We start from the raw sequence: 25,638 nt of genomic DNA, 5'->3' as shown, positions 1-25,638 counted from the left end.
TCAAGATGCCTATTATTCATTAACAGGTTTACTAACACATTAGGTTACTCATGACCTAGTGGGGAGAGGAAAAATCAAGCATTAGACTATATAAAGTAATCTCCTCTACTGATAGAAAAATTTTCACATAATCTGTAACTAATTTTTTTTCTTATCAGTACCAGGGATCGAACTCACAACCGCATGCTTGCAAGGCAGGCACTTATGCCACCGAGCTAAATCCCCGGCCCCTTCTAATTTTTTAACATAGTTAATAGGAAAAAACACTGCATCTATATTGAACATGTACAGATTTTTTTCTTGTCATTATTCTCTAAACAATACAGTATAACTACTTATTATAGCATTTACATCTTATGAGACATAATAAATAATATAAAGATTAAGCAATTCAGAAAGACAGCCAACCATGGTGGCACATGGCTGTAATCCCAGCACTTGGGATGCTGAGTAAGGAGGATCGGCTGCAAGTTCAAAGCCAGTCTCAGCTACATAGTGAATTCAAGGCCAGTCTGAACTATACGTATAGTGAGACCGACCTTGTGTCTCAAAAAGCAAAAGCAAACAAAAAATACACGAAGATATGTGTAAATTGTATGCAAATAAAGCATACAAGGAGCTTGAGCATGCACACTGGGAAAGAGGGGCTGGAATCAATCCCCTACAAATACTGAGGGATGACAGTAGTATCATCTAAACAAAATGAGGATTGTTCTCTGAAGAAAGTAAGTGATTTAGTTCTCAAAAGTTAAACATAAACTTATCCCACAGCCCAGCAATTTCATTCCTTATTTACCCTAGATAAGTTGAAATACTGTACAGGAATGTACACACCAGCTTTATTAGTAATGGCTCCAAAACAAGAAACAATAACCTTTTAGTTCATGAACAGGTGAATAAACTGTAGTATAGAAAGTCCTTCCCAAACTTTATTGTGGTCCAGGAAGTTTTATAATCCCATGGAAAAGTTATTAGAATTCTAGTGAGTTAATTCCAATTTACTACTTCAAGTGCAACCCATGGCAAAAATAAAGACATTAAGACATATCCACAGTTACAGGAAGCCAAGGGATCCTAAGTCCAGCCAAGACGAAGGTTCACTGGAACAAAGGTCTCTAGCCAGGGCCCAGCCCAGATTTCATTAATTTGTGAAGAAAGGAGTGGCTTGAGGATGACTGTGAGGATGGCAGGAAATAGGCTGAGTACTGTGAGCTAGAAGGACAAAAAGCACCTCTGCAATATGCAGAGAAGAATATGCAGAAAGACTAATCTGAATAACACAACTGAGGTAGCATCTAATGTTTGGGGATGGTGCTTCAGTTCTGATGTATAAACTTTTCTACCCTGGGAAGTCATAGCCTCTTATCTTGAGATTGGATGCCAGCTGACAGTCATGAAGCCATGGTTCTTTATCCAGTCAGGCTCAATCCTATCTTAGGGAGTCACAGGGCGGTGAAATAGTACAAAGATTACACATCAGGACCTCGGCGAACCCCCTTACATTGCTTAAAGCCAAATGAAGGGAAAAGGAAATGGTCTAGCCAGCTTTGTATATATTTAGTACATGGAGACAGGGCCAGGTTTAGCCAAAATGAAGATATCTGCTCTTTGTTCAAGGAGAGTTGTACAGGCGGTCCTCCATACTGTGGTATATTTATCCACTAAATAGAATAATACCGAGCAGTAAAAATTAAGAAAATACTGATTCCTGAAACATAAATAAATCTTTAAAACTATGCTTAGCAGCTGGGGATGTAGCTCAAATGATAAAATGCTTGCCCAGCATGCACAAGGCCCCGAGTTCAATCTCCAGTACCACAAACAAACAAAAAAACCCTATGCTTCACAAAAAAAGAAAGACAAATCCAAAAACTGTTCAATGTCTTCAAAACTAGCTTTGAAGATATGGTTCACAGCACACATATTAAGGGGTTAGTGAGACAATAAAGGCAAGAGGGAAATCTTCTGAAGAGATTGTTTTATATATTCAACTGAGGCGGTGGTTACACAGTGATACAATTGCCAAAAGTTCATTGAGGTGAATACTGAAACTCTGTGCTTTTTGCGAATACAAATTATTATCCATGGAAATGACTTTTAATGAACAAACAGCCAAAGAACACCAAATACTGAGGAAAAATTTCAATGATGGGACAGATAGGGTAAACATAAATAATGAAGAAAGAAGGAAAAAAGTTTAGAAAAAGTCAGGCATGGTGCCACATGCCTATAATGCAGGCACTCAGGAAGATGGAGGAGGAGGACTGCTACAAGTTCGAGGCCAACCTCGGCTATATAGTGAGTTCAATGCCAGCTTGAACTGCATTACGAGACCCTGTCTCCAAAAAAAAAGTTTAAAAAAGAAGAAAATCACATCTAAATAAGAAGTACAATAAGATACATTACAATAAAAAAGTTAAAGCAATATCCTGTGCCTTTTACAGGATACTATAAGAGAATGTACTACAAAAAATGAGGGGGGAACAAAGTAAGAAAAACAATGTCCAAGAAACATTAACACAGAGAAAAGATGGGAAAGCCCAGGATGACCGTGTGACATCTCAGGATGACAGCTGAGCAGCAGGTCCAAGAAACAAGACCAAATTATAAAAGAAGAAAGGCTCCAGAAACAAAAAAGGACAGCAGGTCAGCAGACCAATGATGAATCTGAACACACTGAGAATAGCTCTAAGAATATTACCTTTAAAAAATAAATCTCAAGGCAACCAACCACAACATCAACATTGACTGTGTGAATGTGACTACATGGATACTGATTAAACAAAGTTAAAGCACATATGAGACAAATGGAAATTGAACACTGGATGTTAAAGATATTATATGGTTACTATGTTTTTAGGTGTGACAAGCAGTGTTTTTGTTCATTAAAGAAATGTTTTTAGGGTTGAGAAACACCAAAATACTTCAAAAGAATATGTAATAGGGTTAAGAAGTGGTAATAGGTAAATAATGGTAATGGTTTGAGCTTCAAATGCTGAAATTTAATACCTATCATGAGGCACTATGGGAGTGGTAGTTTTATCTGAATAAGGTACTTAAATAAAATCACCAGGGTAGAGCTTCAGGACTGAATTTCTGGTGACTTTATATGAGAGATAAAAACCATAAGGTATATACAAACATATGTACATTCCTGTCTCTTTCCATTTGGTGCCTAATACCATATCAGGATTCCACTGGCAAGAAAAGTATCTCTAGACATAGGCCTATAAATCTGTATCTCCAGTTCTGTGAGTCAAAATAAACCTCTTTTCCTTATAAAGTAACCTATCTTGGGTATTCTGTTATGTTAACCAGAAACATACTAGGATTCCTTTCTAGGTCTACTTTTGTATATGTTTTCCATAATAAAGTTAGAAGACCTAACAAGTTAGTGTTGTTATGAGACAGGGTCTCTTCTGTAGTCCCGGCTAGCTCAAGTTCAGTGTAAAGGTCTAGCTGGCCTCAAACTTGGGGTCCTCTTGCCTCAGCCTCTCAAGTGCAATAATTACAGGCATGCCCCACTACAGTCAGCCTGAGTATCCAGTTACAATGTATATACTTTATTAGGATCCAGATTTGAAAAAACATTTATTAAAAAATCCAGGAAAACGGGCTGGGGATTTAGCTCAGCGGCCTAAGTGCCTGCCTTGCAAGCAGGCAGTCGTGAGTTCGATCCCGGTAGCAATAAAAAAGAAAAAGAAAAAAAAAAAATCCAGGAAACTGGAACACTGACAACATATTTGATAATATTTCACATAACCACTCAATTTTACAATGGCAATAATTTTGTCATTATGTTTAAAATGTGCTATCTTTTAGAAATACATAATGAAACATTAGTGATTAAACGATATACAGGTTTGTGAGGAATACAAATGAAACAATAGGTATCTGTTGAAAACAGGTAAAGCACATAAGCACTATAGTACTCTCTCTACATCTTTTTAATTTTCCATAATGAAGTTTTATAAAATGGTATCCAAAATTATTTTATCATTTCATACATACAAAAAAGGGCACTTAACAACTGTGTTGAAGACTCAGAGTATTAGCAACATGTGGAAAACTTAGATTAAAAAAAGCAAGATGAAATACATTAAACCTAGAAAAAACAAAATGAAAAAACTTTTAATGAAAATACAATTTATACCTACACACGATTTGGAACAGAAAAACTTATAAATATTCAAACTATAACTATTCACATATATAATAAATTAATTTATTTTTCTTTTGTGGATATAAGTCTCACTAACCAGTTCAGGCTTGTCTTGAACTATGTAGCTCAGACTGGCCTTGAACTCATGTTGAGCCTCCTGCTTTACTATCCCTAGTGGTGGAATTACAGATGTGCACCACCACAATGGCTAATAAATCGATTTTAAACAAATCTGCCAAGATAAATCAATAGGGAAATAACTGTCTTTTCAATAAGTGATACAGAAACAATAAATATCCAAATGACAATAATAGTAATAATAACCCTAGCCTAACTTCAGGACATAATAAAAATTACTTTAAAGTAAAACACAGACTTATTTATAAGCTAGAATTATAAAATTTCTAGGAAAAAAAATGGAAAAAACTTTTGTGAACCTATATTAAGCCACTACTTCTTTGGTCACAAAACACAAAACAATGCAAAGATAAAAGAAAAAAATAATACACTGGACTTCACTGAAACTAAATTTTCTGCTCTTTCAAGGTCACTTTTAAAAGCCAGGCATGATGGAACAAGTCTGTAATTTCAGTACTCAAAAGGCTGAAGCAGATGGATCACCATGTGTTCAAGGCCAGCCTGTACTATAGAGTTCAAGGCCACCCTGAACTGCAGGGTGGGTGCAAAAACTGCAAAAAACAAAAACAAAAATAAAACCAAAAACTTGCTTGTTAAGAAACAACTTAGAGGGACTGGACATTTAGCTCAGTGGCATAAGCACCTGCCTGGCAAGCACAAGGTTGTGAGTTTTATCCCTGGTACCATAAGAACAAAAGAAAGAAACAACTAGAGAGAGAAGGAGAGAGAGATTCTTTCTATATGATCAGTTACAAGTAAGTTGCAGACACTTGCTGCAAAGTAAAAATGAGGAAGCTAAGAAAAATAATTTGTGTATAATCTCTCTGTTGTGAAAAGTAATGGCAAACTATGTTTTTTTAATTGTTTAAATAACATGCATTCTCAATGAAGCATACCAGTTGCTGACAGAAAATTCTAAACAAATATTTAAGGGCACAAATAAAACATTTGTACATACATCCAAATCCAGATACTGATGCTTACAAGCTGTGAAAACATGGACAAGCTACTTAGTATCTCTGCATTCCAGATTAAGCATCTGTAAAAATCAAGAAAAGGTTATTTCCTGGCACTGTTACAAGGATTCAATGAGAATAAATACACACACACACACACACACACACACACACACACTAAAAGACAAAAAAAAATGAAACTAATAGATGTCTTATTCTTTTTAACTCTGATCTCTGGAAAGAAACAGGAAAAAAGTCATGAATACAGGTTGGGGATTTAGCTCAGTGGCTTAAGTGCCTGCCTTGCAAGCGCGCGGTCATAAGTTTGATCCCCAGTACCGATTAAAAGAAAAAAAGAAAAAAAGAGAAAGAATCACAAAAGTCATGAAAATAAAGACAGGAGAAAGGAAGTAACAGAAAACAAAAAGCAAACAAACCAATAGATTTTTCTCCCCCATCCTCTTCTCTCCTTACCTATATACCAATATTTCTGACCCAGCAGATTCAACTGCTACCTAACACTGAAACAAAAAGAAATGGCAGAAAAAATAGAAAACAGAAGAAACCTCAAGAAAAGGAGTGTCATTTGTTGTTTAAAATATGTATCTATTATAGAAATAGTAATATCTACAGCGATGTAAACATATCTCTACATATACATATCTATAGAGGTTTACAGATATTGCCAACTCACTGCATAAGATTTGAGTATGAATGCTGTCCTACAGGCATGTTACTGTCCACAACACATTAAAGGATATTCACACTCCATAAAACTGTACATAAAATATCCTTTCTTAAAACAAATTGTACCATCTACAATACATAAAAGAAGAAAGCCTGAATCAAAGGTTCTGACTACAGGTGTAACTTAGTGGAAGAGCACATGCTTAGCATGAACCAGACCTTGTGTTCACTCCCTAGTGCACACAGTACTCCACTCTCTTCCCTCCTTCTCCACCCCCCCACAGAGATCAAAGGTTCAATCAGGTAATTCTGCTGCACTGGCTACAGCTTGCTCTGAATCTGCTAGTTACTCAAAGCATAGACATAATCATTTGCTATATTTACTATACTTACCTACAAATACTCATATTTAGTCACAGTTGAACTAAAGTCACCTAGGATTTAATACATATACATCCTATGAAGACTATCTTATAAAAGACAATTTTAAAATGAGACTTCTTTTTCTGCATGCCAGGCAAATGCTCTACTAGTAAGCTAAATTCTCCCAGCCCCAAAACTAACTAAATCCATGAGTTCCTTAGAAGAAATTTTTGCTTATTTTTAAAATACAAAGAAGAAAAGAAAAAAACACACAATTTTGTCCAGAAAATTATTACAAAGGTAATCCAAGCATATGATGAGTAGTTCATACAACTACAAGAAATGCAACAGCTGGCAAGGTGGCACATTCCTATAATCCCAGCTACTCAGAAGGCTAAAGATGGAGGAACCAAAGTTTCGGGCCACCCAGGGCAACTAAGATTCTGTCTCAAAATAAAAAACAAAAAGGGGTTGGGATATAGCTCAATGGTAGAGCAGTTCATAGTATTAGGCAGGAGGGTGAGGAAACAGTATATTTTGTCAAATTATAATACAGTAATTGGCAATAGCATGTTGGGTACACTATAGGAAATTCAAAGATAAACCATGGTCTTTGCTTTTCATTTGTTTTGCTTTGTTCTTTAAGACAGGGTCTTGCTATGTATCCCAGGTTGGCCTCAAACTCATGCCTCAAACTCCTGAATGCTAGCATTACAAGTGTACACCACTATGCCTGGTGGGTTGTGCCCTTTTTTTTGGAGACAGGGTCTCACTACGTAGTTCAGGCTGGCCTGGACTCACTATGTAACGAAGACTGACATTGAACTTGCAGTGATCCTCCTTCCTCAGCCTCCAAACAGTGCTGGGATTACAGGAATGCACCATCATGCCCAACTTTGCTTTTTAAAAGCTTGAAATCTGTCAACAATATTTGAGTGCTTTACACTGGTCAGGAAGTGTGTTATACACTACTGATTCCAGTAGTTCTCTTTTCAGCATTATTGAGGGATAATTTATATATAGGAATTCTCTATTTAAAGAGTACAATGTAATGTTTTCATGCTTGTATGAACTGTAAAATGACTGCCTCTAAAGCAGTAGCTCCTAATTTGACTGTAATCACCTGGTGAGCATTTAAAGTGTTCTGGTGCCTAGTTCAACATACTAGAATTCCTGGGAAAAAAAATACATATTAGCATAATAACAATACCAAGTAGAAAGTAAAAAATAGCCTAATGGGAATGGCGGCATTCCCTATAATTCCAGCGTCTGGAAGGCTTAAAGCAGGAAGATCAAGTTTGCCTACTCTCCAGGTTCAAAAGTTTAGGCAACAGCTGTGAAGATAGTAGGATTCATTATGACACCCATACTAGATGACTATTACCTACTTTTGAAGACCTGTAATATCTCCAATGTTTTGGTTTTGTTGGTTTCGTTCTTTACTGTTTTGTTCAATTTTATTATAACTGATGATATAGGCAATTCTATTTGGGATAGCGAGAGGCATTATGGTAAGCATTGTTGATCACCTTGTATTATGTTTTTACATTATCTATTATGTCCACCCTTTTGATTTAACCGACTCTGTTCTGTTAAGTCACATTTGGTTTTACTCTCTTTCAAAAAAAAGTAATAAGAACTGTGGGAGCAATAAAACCCAAAATGTGTAATAGTCATTATACAAAAGAGAGGAAAAGAAAGTGCTCTAAATGGTATAACTGCATGTAAATTTAAGTGTATAAGATAGACAATGATACTACTGAGTTTTGTTGGATCATTGAACAGAACCGTTTGCAGTCTCACTGTTTGAATGTCCACTTTATATGCTTTAATCTTGTAACTTGAACAAATATATCTAAGATGACAATAAAAAAAAAAAAGTTTGCCTACTATGAGTAATTTAGCAACTTCATGAAACCTTGTCTCAAAAAATTAAAAAAAGGACTTAGGAATGTAGCTCAGTGCAAAGGCCCTGAATTCAATCTCTAGTACCACTATTTTTAAAACAAAAAAGCTCAACTGGTATAAATGAATGATAAGGAAACACAAAAGAGATTATAGGAAAGGATCCAGTAAAGTTTTATGAAAGAGTGGCAGTTCTTACGCTAGAAACTCAAGAATCAAAGCAAAGACAGAAACACATGTCCAGGAGCAGAAAAAGAGGGGCACAGAAACCATAAGATGTTAGGAATACTTGGACTACATTTTAGAGGAGGAATGTAAAATGTGGCGAATGCAAGAGAAAACTATGGAAAATGAAGTGAAAGGAGTATCTAAAAAGTAGAATACGCTAGTAAGTTTTGACTTCTCAAGGAGTCATTTTGATGAAAGTGTTAAAGAAGTATGAGGTGACTTTTTAAACATTTAAATCTACAAATTATCAAAAAATTGATTTCAGAGCTCTATTAAGTATTCAATGTTCATATATTTAATATTTGTAAAGACAAATGAAATCAACATACATTTCACTGATATCTCTAATTAAAAAAGAAAAAACACTAAAAAGCAAAAATATCACTTCTGCCAAATTATAAGCCTGCCCAGATTCAAGGGAAGGGATGTCAGACATCATTGTAAGAAGCATGTAAGATGGAAGATAGTGTCATGGTCATCTTTTGAAAATATAATCTGCCATACACATGAATATTAACTATTATATTTATATTGAGTCTTGTTTTTTTTCATAATCATCTTTAGAATTCTATAACATATACTTCCCTTTTACAAATTCTTGTAAAACACTTTAAATTCATAAATATTAAAGATAGTGGAAAAATATGAGTGAAACTAAAAAGTTAAGTTTTAAAATAAGCAAGTCATACAACTACCTTTAAGAATACTAATCTAAGATGTCTTGTACACTGGGTGAATGATTCAGAGATGCCCCTGACTGACATATTTTGAAATTAAAGTAAAATAGATTTGGGGGGGAAAAAAAGAATACTAACCAACCATTACAGAGAACTATGTCTAGGCAAAACTAAAAACTTAAAAATTTCCAACCTAACATCTTAGTACAAAATCAACTAGGAGCAGAAAATATCAAACAAAGTCATGCAAATTACTCTCATTAGCAGAGATCAAAACTGGATTTGTACATTTAAGGGTTTCCCTTCAGAATCTGGGCTAACTTAGCCTGAGAAGGATGAGGAAGGGAGGAGGTTGTGACCTATTTCTTCACAAAAAAATTTTAAGTATTTAAGATTTATCAAAGAAGGTAGAAGAAAAGACGAAGAGAGGCTGGGGCGGGGGGGAGTGTGAGAGTAAAGGGTGGGTAAGAGGAGAAAAAGATACTTCAAGAGACAAGTCAAGGCAAAATGATGAAAAAAATTACAACTCAGCAGGGGAGCAGATATGCTAGCCCTACAAAAGAAAATTAAAGATAAAACAGAACTAGAGTTACAAGTATTCTGTTAAGGTAAGAGAACAGCATAATCTGAAAAACAAACCTACAATGCAGAATTATCAAGACATATATGTGTATATTAAAAAAAAAAGAAAAAAACAGAATTATCAAAGAGCTGGAGCTATAGCTCAGCAGCGTAAGTGCTCACCTGGCAAGCACAAGGCTGTGAGTTCAATCCCCAGTACAAAAAAAAAAAGAATTACCAGGACAATTTTACTTAACTTTGTTTTATGCAATAAATATCTACAAAGCATTCAACCTTGTATTTCAAGAACCTTCTCATTATTTTGTTTGAATGTTATCTGCATATACATTCAGTATCTAGAGTACCTACTTATACTGAATTCCTAATTGATGTGGCAGTAACATTCCTCCCAGGTATTTTCAAATTGTATTTTTTAACTTCTTTCTTCAATAATTGTTTATTAAATGTATACTAATGATCAAACAGTCATAATGAGTAAAACGTAAGTCCCCACCCTAATATTTCAAAATTTAGCAGGGAGAGGAACATTCAATTACAATATCAGGTTGAAAATTTTAAACCTGATAGTGGAGGTCCCAAGTAGGAAGCGATTAATTCTACCTAATGCTTCTCAGAGGCTGATCCTTAAAGAACAGGGATTCAACTATCAAAGGTAGATTGTACTTCATGTACAGAAAACACAAACAAAAGGATGAAGTGGCATTGGATAATCAGAGAATTACAGTAAGTGTAAGTGGACTATAAGGTGCAAGAAACAGAGACATAACAAAGGAGAATAGAAAGATAACTAGCAGACACATGAGAATCCTGACTTTATTCATGATGATACTACTCCTGGCTAAAAGAGTATATTTTTTGGCCTCTCTTGCAACTAAAAATTGTTGATAAAAATGTTAGCTGATCAGTAGGAATGTGATCTTATATACTACAAACATATACTGATTAAAGAAAAGAAAGATGAAAGAGGGGATGGGAGGGAAGGAAGAGGAGGGGAGTGAAAAGAGAGAAAGTGAGAGAGGGAGCCAATGAATTCCAAGTAGGATAAATTCAAAGAGATCTACACGGCTGGGGCTTTAGCTCAGCGGCATAAGTGCCTGCCCTGCAAGCAGGCAGTTGTGAGTTCGATCCCCGGTACCAGAAAAAAGACCCAAAAAAAAAAAAAAAAAAAAACAAAGAGATCTACACAGAGAAACAACACAATGAAAATGGCTATAGGTAAAAGCAGAGAATCTTGAAAGCAGCAAGAAAAAAAAACTCATCATTTACATCACATATATTTACATATATTATACATAAGACAGTGGGAAGCATATTAAAAGTGCAGAAAGAAAAAGAATTATAATCTAATTAACCACTTAACAGTTTACCCCAAGCTGCACTCAACATTATTTGTTTGCACACTATTTCAAGTGTTGCTGAGACAGGTATGTTTCAACCAGCCAATTCCTGAACTGAATAAATCTGATAAAAATATGCTTTGGGGGACAGAGATTTAGCTCAGCAGCATAAGCACCTGCCTGGCAAGTGCAAAGTCATGAGTTCAATCCTTAGTACTAAACAAACAAACAAACAAAAAAAAGGCTCATTTGGGGGGCTGGGTATCTAGCTCTGGCTCAAGCGGTTGCCTGGTAAGCACAAGGCCATGAGTTTGATCCCAGGTACATTAAAAAAAAAAAATCAATCTTATATTTCCTATTAGATTATCTTAATAAAAACTAATGAAAAAAGATACAAATTCTGAGCCGGGCATGGTGGCTCATGCCTGTAATCCCAGCACTCAGGAGGCTGACGCAGGAGGATCATTGCAAGTTCAAGACTACAAAGTGGGCGCAAGGCCAGCCTGCACTGCATAGTGATACCCTGTCTCAAAAAGACAAAAAAAAAAGATGCAAATTCTGGTCATCCTATATTTTAAAGAACTGGACTGGTAAATGGTTAATACGCTATCCTATTCTCTCGTTCACAGCCTTATGTTTATCACAACCTAGAATCTACAATCTCCAACTCACAGTTCAAAAAAAATGTTTTTCTTATTATCTTATACCTGATTTTGTTATTTCTAAAGTATATCTCTTCCCTCACATTCTTGGAAACACAATTTGGAATCAGGTTCATTTAATAACATACTACTTGAAACCAAGGTGGGAAATACAGCGCATTGATTATGGAAGTGCTGTATAGGTATAATTTAGGCATTTATCCATCAAAAGACAAAAAAAAAAAAAAAAAAGACTGTCTCAAAAGCTTCCCACTAAAAAGAGAATAGCTTTTCCTCAAAAATTATGTATGTAGGCAGTTGTGGGCCACCGGGAGGAGAAACAAGAAGCAACCCCATACTGTGAAACAGAGGCAACCAAAAAGGAGAAACAAGAAGCCAGTCCTTTCCTGTGAGCCAGCCAGCAAGCAGGCTGGAAGACAAAAAGAGCTAAGGCTCCACCACTACCCCGCGATACACAAGCTGAGATAATAGCTACTAAAAGTGGAAAAAATAACTTAATACTTGTAGTGTTTAGTGTCTGACTGACTTTGCAGGTCTAAAGCCAGAATTATGAGCGTTTATTTATTTATTTTTGGTGCCGGAGATTGAACTCATGACCTCCCACTTGCCAACAGGCCGCTTATGCCATTTAGCTAAATCCCCGGTAAGCATCTATTTAGAGGATAACAATATGCAATAATATAGCAACTATGGGGGAGTCCCTTCTGAGGATGGCAGCCATTGTTAATTTCCTATTATTTTGTTTTAAAGTCCTGTATCATTTTCATTATTTTGTTTAGTTTGTTATATCTGATGGCATGGGCAGCTATCTCAAAGATAAGGTATATTATGGTAGCCATTGTTGACTTCCTATTATCTTGTTTTGAAGTCTTGTATCACTTTTACTGTTTTATTTTGATTGGCTTTATTCTATTTTGTTTGGTTTTATTCTCCTTAAAATAAAATTTACATTTTTTTTTTTTTAAATTATGTATTTAGGGTGGGGGAATTTAGCTCAGCAGCTAAGTGCCTGCCTGGTAAGCACAAGTCTTGAGTTTGATCCCCAGTATCCAAAAAAAAAATTTTTTTTATTTATACATTTAAAGTACAATTTTATTTTAAAGGACAAAAAAGTAAATTCACAGAAATAACCACACAATAGCAATTAGATAAGGCAAGTAAGATAAAACTGTACACAGCACATTTTCTCCCAAAGCTCCTCCAAATTATATTTAAAAAAGAAAAAAAACTATCATCTATTCTTTGCCAGGCACTAATCTAGGTGTATTACAAGTACTGAGTCATTTAATCCTTGTAACAATCCTATAGGTTAGTTCTATTATTGCTCCCACTATAAAGACAAAGAAACAGAAACACAAAATTTAATTCATTTGCCCAAAGTCAAGTAGTCAGTGAGTAGCAGAGCTAAGATTTGCACCCAAAGCATCCATACTCTTACTTTCTATATGCCTTTAAAAATTCTAATGGTGCTGGATGTGAAGGTATAGTCTCAGCACTTGGAAGGCTGAGGTAAAAGGATCACTTCAGGTTTGAGGCCAGCCTGTGCTACGTAGTGAGTTCAAGGCCAGCTTAAACTACAAAGTGAGAACGTGCCTCAAAAAACAAACAAAACAAAAATTTTAGTAGTGAGATTGCTGTGAAATTAGTATACTTCGTCACCATTGGAAGCACTATACATGGGACTACCCTTTTGTGGACTAATATGGCAATATGCTAAGGGCTGCAGATGCAACTCAGTGGTCAAGTGCCTGTTGGGTTCAATTCCTAATACTGAAGGAGGGAAAAAGCAGTTTTTGTATTGGGTGGTAGTTTATTCTATTTTTTCTGAGATTAACTTTTTAACTAGTCTTTTATTACTCAAATAATAAGAAAACATTTTCTATTTTAAAATTTAAGAAGTATATACAAATAAAGCTAGATACCAGCAAGCCAGGCCTTTTTCCCTTCAGTCCTAATCCTTCCCCATCCTACTCACTCTTCTCCAACGGACCAATGTTTGGTTTATCTACTTCCACGTCTTTTCTTATGCTGTTTTTTTCTTTCACAGTACTGGGGATTGAGCCTAGAGAGCACTGAGCTACATCCCCAGGCCTTTTCATTTTTTTTTTTTTTTTTCTAAAAGTAGGACCTGGCCAAGTTGCCCAGGATGGCCTCAAACTTGTAAGCCTCCAGCCTCAGACTTCCAAGTACCTAGATTACATGTGTGTGCCACCAGGCCCCACATTTTTTATGCTTTCATAAGACATGTCCACAGAGACAGTGATGATATTATATATTTACAATACAACTTGCTCTTATATAGACATTGTTATGGATTAAAAATTGGTGGTCAACTTAATACCAACTGAATTAAATCAGCATGGTACTGAATGTAGATGACCCACCTAAGGAAAATTGCCAGCATAGAGACATGGAGAAGAGCTAGGTGTTGTGGGTTCTCCTAAGTGTTGCTGTTTCGAGCTGTTGGTTCTCCTGGAAGAGCTTATCATGCTGGCTTCCCTGATATGAATTCGGCCATTATCATTGGAGAAGCTTGGTGAGAATGGCTATCATTCACTTTGTGGGAGCTCTGCTCCTTACACTGAGCATCACTTCCTAGCTCCAGAGGAGAAGATGTGTGCTGTTTAATCTTTAGGAGAAGTGTCACGCTGACTTTCTGGCATGTACTCAACTCTTCTCATCATCAGAGGAGCTTGGGACCTCCTTTTCACTGAGGATGGCTGCAGTACTTTTCAGGGTAGCCCTGGTCCTTATTTTGAGTGTGACTTCTTGGTTCCAGGGTAGAACCCTCAACCTACTGGCACAGTTCCTTCATCCCACTGGCATAGATTTTCTGGACTCCACCACTGACTTCTGGGCCTTCCCAGCAGATCCATAAAACAGACTGGCGTGAGTCCTTGTTGTAGGCTCTAGACCTCCAGTTGGACTCATGGGAGGCACTGTCATGGGCTCTAGGCCTTCAGCAGGACTCCTGCAGGACACTGCGGTGGGATCCAGCCAGGCCCTTGGCTGAATATTCTGGGTCTTTAGTGCTGTGGACAGATTTCCTGCACTTGCTTGTGTTTAACTCTGGGTGACCATCATAAATAATAAAAATATAATATAAAAATAATAAAAAATAGTATTATAAATCCTGTGTCCTGATTGTAATTGTTCACCCCACCACTCCTGACTACAACAGAGATCTAGCTCTTTTCTTCATATGTGCATAGAATACCACAATATAGCAATACTACCGTTTACCTATCTGTTCACTTGTGGCTGCATATTCAGGCTGTTTCCAATTTTCCTTCCTACAGTTGTCATGAAAATTCATGTTCCATGCTTCTGTGGTTCTACTTGCTTCTTTACTATCGAGGGCCCATGAACATTTTCTGGTTTAATAAATATTGCCAAAATTCCTTCTGTGGGACTCTATTAAATTTCTACAACTGTACTTTTCTTAGCCATTTATTCACTATTGATTATACTCTCTGCAATTCAAATAAAAAAATTCTAAAAGAATTTATCCCATATTGGAAAAGAAAAAAGTTTATTCCATAGAACTCATTTAAGGATAGTTTTTTTAAATAACAGGGAAAAAAACCTCTACTTTTTTGGGGTGAAGATATAAACCTGGCTCCTTGCCACTCTTATTTTACATTCCTGACCTAATCCTCTGTAATTCACAGCAGCAAACAGTGTAGGGGTATCTCTACCATTTGGCCTCCGCACTCCAAAATACCATGTTGACAGCATGGCTGTATAGGTCTATGCCTGGAAACTAAAAGTGGATCCAATTATCTCTTCTACTATGCCAAAGTTTTTCCTGGTTTTACCACAACACATATGGATAGTACAGCCTGTAGAATGGATTGTGGCTCTTATCTTCACTGCAGATTGCCTGGGTCTATAATCAAAGGAACCACCCATCTTTACAAAGCAGCAGGTTGCCCCATCTGCCACTACATCTGTTCTCCAGTATCCCTAAGCTTAGCTGTATAGCATAAAAAACTAAAGTAGTCTAACAGATAATTCTGCTTCTTCCTATGAGAAAGACTGTGTTTTGTTTCTAGGTGTTTTGCTTTGTTTGTGGTACTGGGATTAAATCCAGGGACACTACAATTGAGACACATCCTCAGACCTTTTTATGTTTTTTGAGACAGGGTCTTGGTAAGTTACCAAATGGACTTGAACTTGGAACCCTCCTGGCTTCAGTCTCCTGAATAACTGGGATTACAGGCATATATACCACCACATCCACCTAGAAAGTTCTATTTTTTGGTACCCGGGATCAAACTCATGATCTCGCATTTGCCAGGCAGGTGCTTATGCCGCTGAGCTAAATCCCCAGCCTGAAAGTTCTTATCAACAATGACAAAAATATGAAATAATAACACAATGGAATTTTTTGTGGTGGAAAATGACAAGTCAATGAACGAAACAGTAACAACCTAACACATTAGAATGCAAATGGAGAAACACACAAGTACAGATTTTCTTCTACAAAAAGTGACAGCTCTCATTCTAAAGCAGTCAAGTATGCCACTATAGTTAACTTCAAATAATTTCTGGGAAAAAATGTGTCAGTGAAAACCCAGGCATGGTGGTGCATACCTGGATCACTGCAAGTCCGGGGCTAGCCTGAGCTATGAAGTGAGTGCAAGACCAGCCTGAACTGCACAGTGAAATCCTGTCTCAAAAGAAAGAAAGAAAAGAAAAGAGAAAAGACAAAGAAAAAAAGAATGTGTCAGTGTGAAAACTGTCCATAAAAACAGCACATAAATCTAAAAAGACACCACTTAGTTTATGGTCAGAGGAAATCTGTTGTGTACTCAAATACTCCCATAGTCTTAAAAATACCATGGAGAAAATGCCCTAAGTATTCATTAGTGTTTTTTATTTTCTGTAATATAACAAAAATGACTACTTAACATATGTTGATGACAAGTTATGTAGTTTACTTACTTGCTTCCGGCAGTTTCTCAAATCAAACACACAATTTATCATCCTCCTGGTTCATAAACTTCTGAAGTTATTTGCAATATGGCACTCATCAGTTCAACTACATTAAAATGTTTCCAAGTACCATCCTCTCTTCCCGAAAAAGGGAAGGAAAGGGAAAGGAGGGAAGGAGAGAGGGAGGGGAATGAAATGAGTTTTCTTATAATTCTGAGAGTTCACTTATCATTAAATGTCTCTAAGATCCTTGTTAAAAGGTACTACCAAAATAAAATGAAATGAAATTACCTCAGATGAGAACAAATTCACGGAATTCAGAAACTAAAAGCTATTAAAGAAAAAATTAACAAAATCTAGAATTGTTCTTTCTATACAGAATGGAAATAACTGAGATTTTTAAACATCCTTCTTGGCAAATTTGTGAAAAAGAACACAGACAGTGTCTGAATTTTCAATACTGCTGTCATTTGGAAAGTATATTAATATATTAAAATATGTCTTGGCAACCACTATAATGAAAAAATGACAGGAAAAATGTCATCTTCAATACTGTTAATGGTACCAACACATTTTGAAATAACTCACAAACTAATATTCTATCTCATACTCATCAAATATATTACAAATCATCTAATATCCTGTCTACTATTTTTTCTGATACCAAAAGCAACTCTAAAAAAATAATTATTTAAATGGATAGGTGATTCAAGTGTGAAAAAATATGAATTCTTTAAAGAAACTCGTGTATTTGCACTATCCAACTGTATTCTTTACATTTTCTCAAGAATGTTGTGCTAACAGTGATGACTATAAAGTATGCACAAAACATTTATAACAATGCTAGGAGTGTTAATCCCAGCACTTATGAGGCTGAGGCAGGAAGATCACTCCAAGTTTGAGGCCAGCTTGTGCTACATAGTGAGCTTAAGGTCAGCCTGAGTTACATAATGACACCCTATCTCAACGCCTCACCAAAAAAAAAAAAAAAAAACAGTAATAACAAATGTTTCCATCTTAGATCTTATATATCAAAAGATGATAAACTCATCTAGGAGTAGTAGTGGTGCATGCCTATAGTCACAGCACTCAGGAAGGTCCTGAGTTCAAGCTAAGCTACCAGAAAGTTCAATGCTACACAAAGAACTTTGGCCTACACAATGAAACCCTGTAACAAATACCTAAGAGTTTCAAGTTTTATACAAAGATTTTATGTATCATAGACAAGTAATTGTTGTGGCTATTTTATGTATTGTTATTTACTAATACCCAATCTCAGATTATACCAGTAAATGGTACACAGTTACCCTCTGTATCTGGGTTCTGCATATATAGGTTCAACCAACTATAGATTTAAAATATGCAAAACTGTAAATAAGGTGGGGAAGTTATATCACATAAAGGTACAAATTCCCTATGATGAATGTGATCATTATATATACCTAAAATATACCAATAAAAATTATTTTCTTTGGAGTAAAGCTAGCGTCTCCTGAGAATCCACGATGCTGGGACTTGGGGCACCTACTAAGAAATCAACAATCCAACCTTCCTGCTAAACAGCTCAAACCTACCAGCCTGTGGATTGAGAATCAACCCTCCCCCCACATTAGCAACCGGATGGTTCAGAGGACAGCCTGAGTAGATACCAACTTAGGTACATAAACCAACTAAATGCTTGTATTGGTTGGTTGATTATGCAGGCCTGGGGCCTGCATCTGAGCAGTCTGAGCATCTCTACAGAGGATGACAGTGTGCAATACAGCAAATATGGGAGATTTTCTTCTCTCTTGTCTTAGAAGTCTAATACTGTTTTCATTGTTTTGCTTTGTTCTGATTGTTTTTGCTTTATTCAATATTCTGTTTTGGGGCTGGGGATTTAGCTCAGTGGCATAAGCACCTGCCTTGCAAGCAGGCAGTCGTGAGTTCGATCCCTGGTACCGATAAAGTTAAAAAAAAAAAAAAAAGAGCAAACAATATTCTGTTTTGATTGGCTTTATTGTGTTTTGTTTTTAGTTTGATTTTGCTCTACCTGATGGGATGGACAACTAGTGTGATCCCAGTATCCTTCTCTGAAGTTCTATACCCATTTTGCAGCATTGTCTTGATTGGATTTGTTCTATCTTGTTTGTTGTATTTTACTATCTTTAAAGTAAAAAAAAATTTTAAATTATTTTCTTTGAAAAATAAAACAAAAACATTTAAAAATATGGACTAAATATCCAAGCTTTTTTCCTTGTCAGTACCTAAACAATACACTGTAACACCATTTACACTCTATTAGGTATTACGAGTAATGTAGAGAATATTTAAAATACAGGAGATACACTACTCGGGAGGCTGAGACAGAAGGACTGCCAGAAGTTTAATGTCAGCCTGGGCTACATAGTGAGTTCAAGGCCTGCACTACATAGCGAGTTCAAGGCCAGCCTGCACTACATAGCAAGAACCTGACTCAAAACAAACAAAAAACCAAGACAAAAACATACATACACAAACATATATGAATATGTGTATGTTGTATGCCAAAGTTATGCCATTTTATAGAAGTCATCTGTCAATTTTGGTTTTTTGAGACTGAGTCTTGTTATGTAATGTAGTTCAGGCTGGGCTTGAACTTACTATATAGTCCATACTGACCCAGAACACTCTACAGTCTTCTTGCCTCAGCCTCCTAAGTAGTAGGATTACAGGAGTAAGCCACCATGCACTGAATGCTTTCCTTAAATGAAGAAAATATTTTCAAGTCTTCCTTATCTAAAACTAAACTGTAAGTATTCAATTAATCTAATTTTATAAATATTTATTTCCTGAAAAGTGACTTTTATAGTTGAATTTAACTTTCAAGGGATTTAATCTGTAACTGAAGATGACTCTCCTTGCTAGGCATAGTGGTGCACACATGTAACCTCGGCACTTGTGTGACTGAGTCGGGAGGATCACAAGTTCAAGGCCAGCCTGCACTACATAGTGAGTTCAGCCCAGCCAAGACTACGAAGTGAGACACTGTCTCAAAAAACCAAAGAAAAGCGGGGAGGGGAATTTTGTTAGATTTAGTAATGGCTTCATATGACTCCTGATTTCTATAACTTTTTGTTTCTTTTTTGAGATGAGGTGTCACTCTGTAGCCCAAGCTGACCCTGACCTGATTCTCCAGCTTCAGCCTCCAGAGTAATGCAACTACAGATGTGCACCACAGTGTCAGGCTTCTGATTTCTAAACAGACAGTTACATTTCAAATACAGTTCAAGTATTTGTTTACAGTATTTTTTAATTTCTCAAATATTTTTGCTTGTTCTGAGCTAGGTTTTTAATATGTTGCCCAGGTTGGCTTCTAACCTGTGATTACCACATCTAAATTTCCTCCAGTAAATGGGATTAAACACCAACATTTTTACTTTAATCTATTGCTTAAATTTTTGGTGTGTTTCTCCCAGAAAAAGAAACATAACTACTATTATTGAAGCAGATAGAAGGGGCTTGGAAATGGACACTGTGGCACATAACTGTAATCCCAGCACTATGAAGTTGAGCCAAAAGATCACAAGTGCCTGCCATCTGTGGGCAATTTAGCTACCTACCAAAACTCTGACTCAACAGACAAATTTTTTTTTTTTGGCACCAGGGATTGAACTCACGACCTCATGCTTGCCAGGCAGGCACTTATGCCGCTGAGCTAAATTCCTAGCAACAGACAATTTTTTTAAAATAAAAAAGATGAAGCCGGAGATGTAGCTCAGCGGTAAAAACACCTGTCTTGCAAGTGCGAAGTCGTGAGTTCAATCCCCAGTTCCAAAAAATAAAAAATAGGGGCGGGGAATTTAGCTCAGCAGCATAAGTGCCTATCTTGTAAGCATGTGGTCGTGAATTCGATCTCCAGTACTGATTTAAAAAAAAGAAATAAAAATAAAATAAAATAAAATAAATGGGCTGGAGATACAAGCTCAGTGATAGAGCACTTGCCTAACATACATGGGGCCATGAATCTTGTCCTTCAGCACTGCAAAAATCTATGTATAATAATTTTAAGCCCATGTTCTAAAAGATTCTCATGTACTTTAAAGAACTAATAAGGGGGGCTGGGGATTTAGCTCAGTGGCATAAGCGCCTGCCTTGCAAGCAGGCAGTCGTGAGTTCGATCCCTGGTACCGATAAAAACGAAAAAGACCAAAAAAAAAAAAAAAAAAAAAAAAAAAAAAAAAAAAGAACTATATAAGGTAACCAGTTAAAAAAGAAAATTCAAATAGTGTCAAAACTCTATCTAACCAACTTCACCCTATTTCACAGGCTGTTTTTATGTATGGTACTTAGGATCAAATGATATCCTGCTACCAGTGAGCTATCACCCACTCCCCAACCTGAAGGTCTACTGCATAAAACACAATTCCATCTTTCAAACTGCAAAAGAAATACAGTATTTAGAGACAATAAAACACTTTGTGCTATACTCAGTACTAGATATTGTACACTTACAATTTAGTATCATAAATTTAAAAACTCACCAGTCATAGAAAATTCATTTACTTTTCATTACAATATGTAGTAAATGTGTTCGATTCATAGACACCAATTGGGAGAATTCAACTGTTTTTCCGTAGTCAGTTAAGAAATCCCAAGCTGCGCAAGATGATACACATATCCCCATACTCTGGAGGATGAGGCAAGAGGATTATCACAAGTTTAAGGCCAGCCTGGACTACAGAACAAGACTCTGTCTTAAAAAAACAAAAAAGCGGGGCTGGGGATTTAGCTCAACGGCATAAGCGCCTGCCTTGCAAGCAGGCAGTCATGAGTTCGATACCTGGTACCAATAAAAAAGAAAAAGACAAAAAAAAAAAAAAGGCTCAGGAATATATATAGCTTAGTGGCACCACACCTTGAGTGGCAAGCTCAAGGTCATGAGTTCAATTCACATTAAAAAAAAAATGATATAAAGACTTAAATGAGCTTCTCTATTACAGAATAATCTTTTCAACAAAAGGCCCTGGATACTAGTTGTAGGATCATTAAGGAAAAAGAAAATGAAGCAAAAAGAAAAATCAAAGCCATAGGAAATTGAGGCAGGAAGATCACAAAATGAGTTTCTTGTTGGTCTGGGCTACAAAGTGAATTTGAGATCAGCCTAGACTACATAGAGAGATTTTTTTTTTTTTTCTTTTCTTTTTTTGAGACAGAGTCTCAATATGTAGCTCATGCTGACCCTGAACTCACTACGTAGTCCAGGCCGGTCTCAAACTGATGTCACTCCTTCTGCCTCAGCCTTCCAAGTGCTGGGATTCTAGTCATGTGCTCCATGCTCAGCAAAAGATCTTATCTTTAAAAAATAAAACAATGAAGAAGCTGGATATAGCAACAGATGGACGTAATCCTACTACTCTAGAAGGCTGAGGCAGGATGATTGTCAAATTCAAGTCTAGCGTGGGTAACCTAGCAAAATCTTACCTCAAAATAAAAAATTTTTAAAAGGCTGGGGATGTAAGCCCAGTGCAGAAGCCCTGGGACCACATCCCCCCGAAAAAAATGCTGACAAAAAAATACATTTTAAACTGTGGTCCCAATTTTTAAAAAGCTAATACAACAAAACCCTGGAAACAAAAATAAAAACCATTAAAACAAAGAATTACATCTGTTCATCAAAAAACAAAATAAACATACAGTAAATCTAGGAGCTTATTTATTTTCTCTACTACACATAGTACTTCATATTTGTCAGCAATTTCCTGATAACCACACATGACTCTATATACAACCTCAGGATGTTAACATTCTGAAGTTTTATTACATAAAAGCACAAGTGCTCAAACATTTCACAAACAACCAAAGCAGAACAAAATAATTAAAATAAGGAAGTCTGGACTTCATATGATGCAATGTAAGCTGCTCTGAGATAATGTACAAATTTCTTATGCAAGGTTTGTTTGGTTTTCTGAGAGTCACTATGCAGTTCAGGCTGGCCTCGAACTCACACTGATTCTCTTGCCTTAGTCTTGTGCCACGACACCAAGCTCTAATGAAAGATTAAATGGAAGAATAACTAAACAATTTATATGTATATGAAAAAAGCTTTACAATTATGAATACAAATGATTTCAACTCAGATTAGCTGGCTAACAACAAAAAAAAACATAAATCTGGATCCTTCCATTCTCACAAGTTGAGATTAAAAAAAAAAAAAAAAAATCTGGATCCTAACATTCCATACACTAAATATCAGGTTTCTGATAAAGTTCAATATTAAAAATAACAACTCATAAATTAGGACCTTTTTTTAGGAATGTTATTTTTTCAGAAATACAGTCAGATGTAATAGCACACACCTGTGATCCCAGCACTTCAGAGGCTGCAGCAGGAAGACAAAGTTTAAGGCCAGCCTGGGCTACACCACATAATGAGTTCAGGATCAGCCTGCATTACAAAGCCAGACCCCGACTCAAATAAACAAACAAACAAGTTATATTTCAAGCCAAGTGTAGTGAGGTACACATATAATTAAAGCACTCTGGAAAACTAAGACAGGAAGATCTCAATATTGGAGCCAAATTCAGGTAATTTAGCCAAATCCTGTCTCAAATAAAAAATGAAAAGGACTGAGGATATAGCTCAGTACAAAAGCCTTGGGCTAAATTCCTAAGCACTACATGCAAAAAAAAAAAAAAAGTAAAATTTCAGCAGTAAAAGAAACACAACTAGCAGATTTAATATATAAATTTTAACTCACATTAAGAATCTCAAAAAGCAATAAGCAATGTAACAACCACCTTCGTTAAATTCCTATCTTGTTTTGAAATCCATCGTCACTTTTTTTGTTGTCATCATCACTTTTGTTTTTTAATTGTTTGTTTGCTTCTTCATTTTTCTGGGGTTTTTTCCCCTCTTTAAAATAAAAAAAGTGGGGGGGGGGATTATCAAAAACAAAAGTAGGGCTGGGGATTTAGCTCAGTGGCATAAGCGTGAGGTCGTAAATTTGATTCCCAGTACCAAAAAGAAAAAAGAAAAGTAATAAACTAATTTGAAAAATATTTGTAGCAAATGTTTGAAATGGTTAACATTTAATGTATTATACGAAGTGACTTTAAAAACAATTTTAAGAATTAAAAATGAAGCCAGGTGTGATGGCTCACTCTAATCCCAGCACTAGGGAGGCTGAGGCAGGAAGATCTTTGTAAATTCAAGACCAGTCTGGACTACAAAGTGAGCCCAGGCCAGCCAGAACTGCATTAGTGAGACCCTGTCTCAAAATGACCAAAAAAAAAAAAAGAATTAAAAAGTGATAAATAAAAGAGCAAACAGAAAATAGTGATACACATCTTTAAAGTTTTAAGACTCTGCCTTGACAACCTAAAAAATTTAACTGAAACCAGCTTCCATTTTAGTTAATTAGCAAGTAAGTTTTCTGCAAGTTATAATATCAAATGCTGATAAATGCTTAGTAAAATCAACAGCTGGATACTACTTAGAATGAGCTGAAGAGCAAATGCTTACAATGCATGAGGGCCTAGGATCAGTCATCAGCACACATGAAATAATTTTTTTTAATTTAAAAAGGAGGCCAGAAGCCGGGCGTGGTGGCTCATATCTATAATCCCAGCACTCAGGAGGCAGGAGGATTACTGCAAATTCAAGAGCAGCTTGGGCTACAAAGTGAGCTTAAGGCCAGTCTGAACTATATAATGAGACCTTGTCTCAAAAAGAAAAAAAGAAAAAAAAAAAAAGCAAACTCAATAGAAAGACTGGAAGACAAGACTGAAAGATTTCCCTAAAAGTAATAAAATGACAAAGATGGGAAAAGGCAAGAAAAGTGAACTTGCTTTAGAGATTCAACATCCCAGGACAGGAGTTCCTCAAAAAAATACAACAGAGAAATGTATCTATGTAATAACTAAAGAAAACCTCCTAGTAGTGAAGGACAATAGTTTTCAAATTACAAGAATTCATTTTTATAAGCAAAAAGTTAAAACAAAGTCCAGTTAAAAGGCATCACAGGAAATTTCAGAACATTGTAGATAAACATCCCATAAACTTCGAGAGGCAGAAACAACTGTACAATAAAATAGTTTAAGAATTATAATGGTGAGGCTGGGGATTTAGCTCAGCAGCATAAGCACCAGCCTTGCAAGCAGGCAGTCACAGTTCGATCTCTGGTACCGATAAAAATGAAAAAAGAATTATAATGGCATTGGCTGGCCCTCTTGACAGCAACATGGAAAGCTAGGCTAAAAATAAATGATATCTTTTTTTAATTCTTTAGAAAAATTATTGGGACTGGGGATTTAGCTCAGCGGCATAAGCGCCTGCCTTGCAAGCAGGCAGTCGTGAGTTCGATCCCTTGTACCGATAAAAAGGAAAAAGGAAAAATTATTTACTTTCCCACCTCTTTTTCTGGTACTGAAGAGTTGAATCTACAGCCTCATGCATGCTAGGCAAGCACCCTACCACTGAACTAATAATTTCTAACTTGAATCTTCTCTCATAAAAGCTTTCAGTCAAGTATGAGTATTGATGTAAGATACTTGTCAATCTTTTAAGAGTCTCAAATTATCTCAAAAACCCTTTCTGAAAGTTCCTGAAGGAAGTCATCTCTCAAATGAGGCAAAATCCAGAAAGCAAGTGGGGCCTGGTAGCACATGCCTGTAATCCCAGTACGTGGTAGACCACCCAGACCAGACAACAGGACAGGGATACAGCTCAATGTCAAGGCTCTGGGTTCAATTCCCAGAACTGGAGGAAAAAATACAGAAACTCAAAAAGATATGGGATACAGGTAACAAGAGATCTGTACAAGAGAAACGCCAGGATGAAGAGAAAAGGGAGTTCCTGGTATCCTAGTTATCAGCCAAGTTCACAGAGAAAACAGTCAATTTGAAGCCAGTAAAAGGTGACATGAGACATTAAAAACAGATACTGAGAACACTAGGTATAGTGGCACACACCTGTAATCCCAGCACTCGGAAGGCTGAGACAAGAGGATTGCCATGAGTTAGAGGCCAGCCTGGACACTGTCAG

At 36.3% G+C, this 25,638-nt stretch overlaps 1 protein-coding gene and 1 long non-coding RNA gene across 9 annotated transcripts in view; both read right to left on the bottom strand.

Moving 5' to 3' along the window:
• The window catches only part of Usp32 (ubiquitin specific peptidase 32), a 188,066-nt gene that overhangs the window by 134,230 nt on the left and 28,198 nt on the right, over nucleotides 1-25,638 (bottom strand). For 6 of the 8 annotated variants that reach the window (XM_063250896.1, XM_063250894.1, XM_063250893.1 and 3 more), the window contains exon 2: nucleotides 25,566-25,631. The exons of the other annotated variants lie outside the window; for them this stretch is intronic. In XM_063250896.1, the coding sequence (XP_063106966.1) occupies nucleotides 25,566-25,631 (66 nt within the window). The remainder of the gene's footprint in view (nucleotides 1-25,565; nucleotides 25,632-25,638) is intronic. 8 annotated transcript variants of the gene reach the window in all.
• On the bottom strand, nucleotides 9,228-25,549 carry LOC134476474 (uncharacterized). The gene is made up of 2 exons (XR_010048159.1): nucleotides 21,138-25,549; nucleotides 9,228-18,780 (listed from the first exon to the last, which is right to left on the bottom strand). It is a non-coding gene; the product is annotated as an uncharacterized LOC134476474 (long non-coding RNA).

The sequence above is a fragment of the Cavia porcellus genome, unplaced genomic scaffold (genome assembly GCF_034190915.1).
Source record: "Cavia porcellus strain 051 isolate PalLab524CR breed Dunkin Hartley unplaced genomic scaffold, mCavPor4.1 scaffold_6, whole genome shotgun sequence".
Taxonomy (NCBI): Eukaryota; Metazoa; Chordata; class Mammalia; order Rodentia; family Caviidae; genus Cavia; species Cavia porcellus.
Note: the sequence above shows the minus strand (reverse complement) of the source record. Positions and strands in the feature narration are given on the sequence as shown.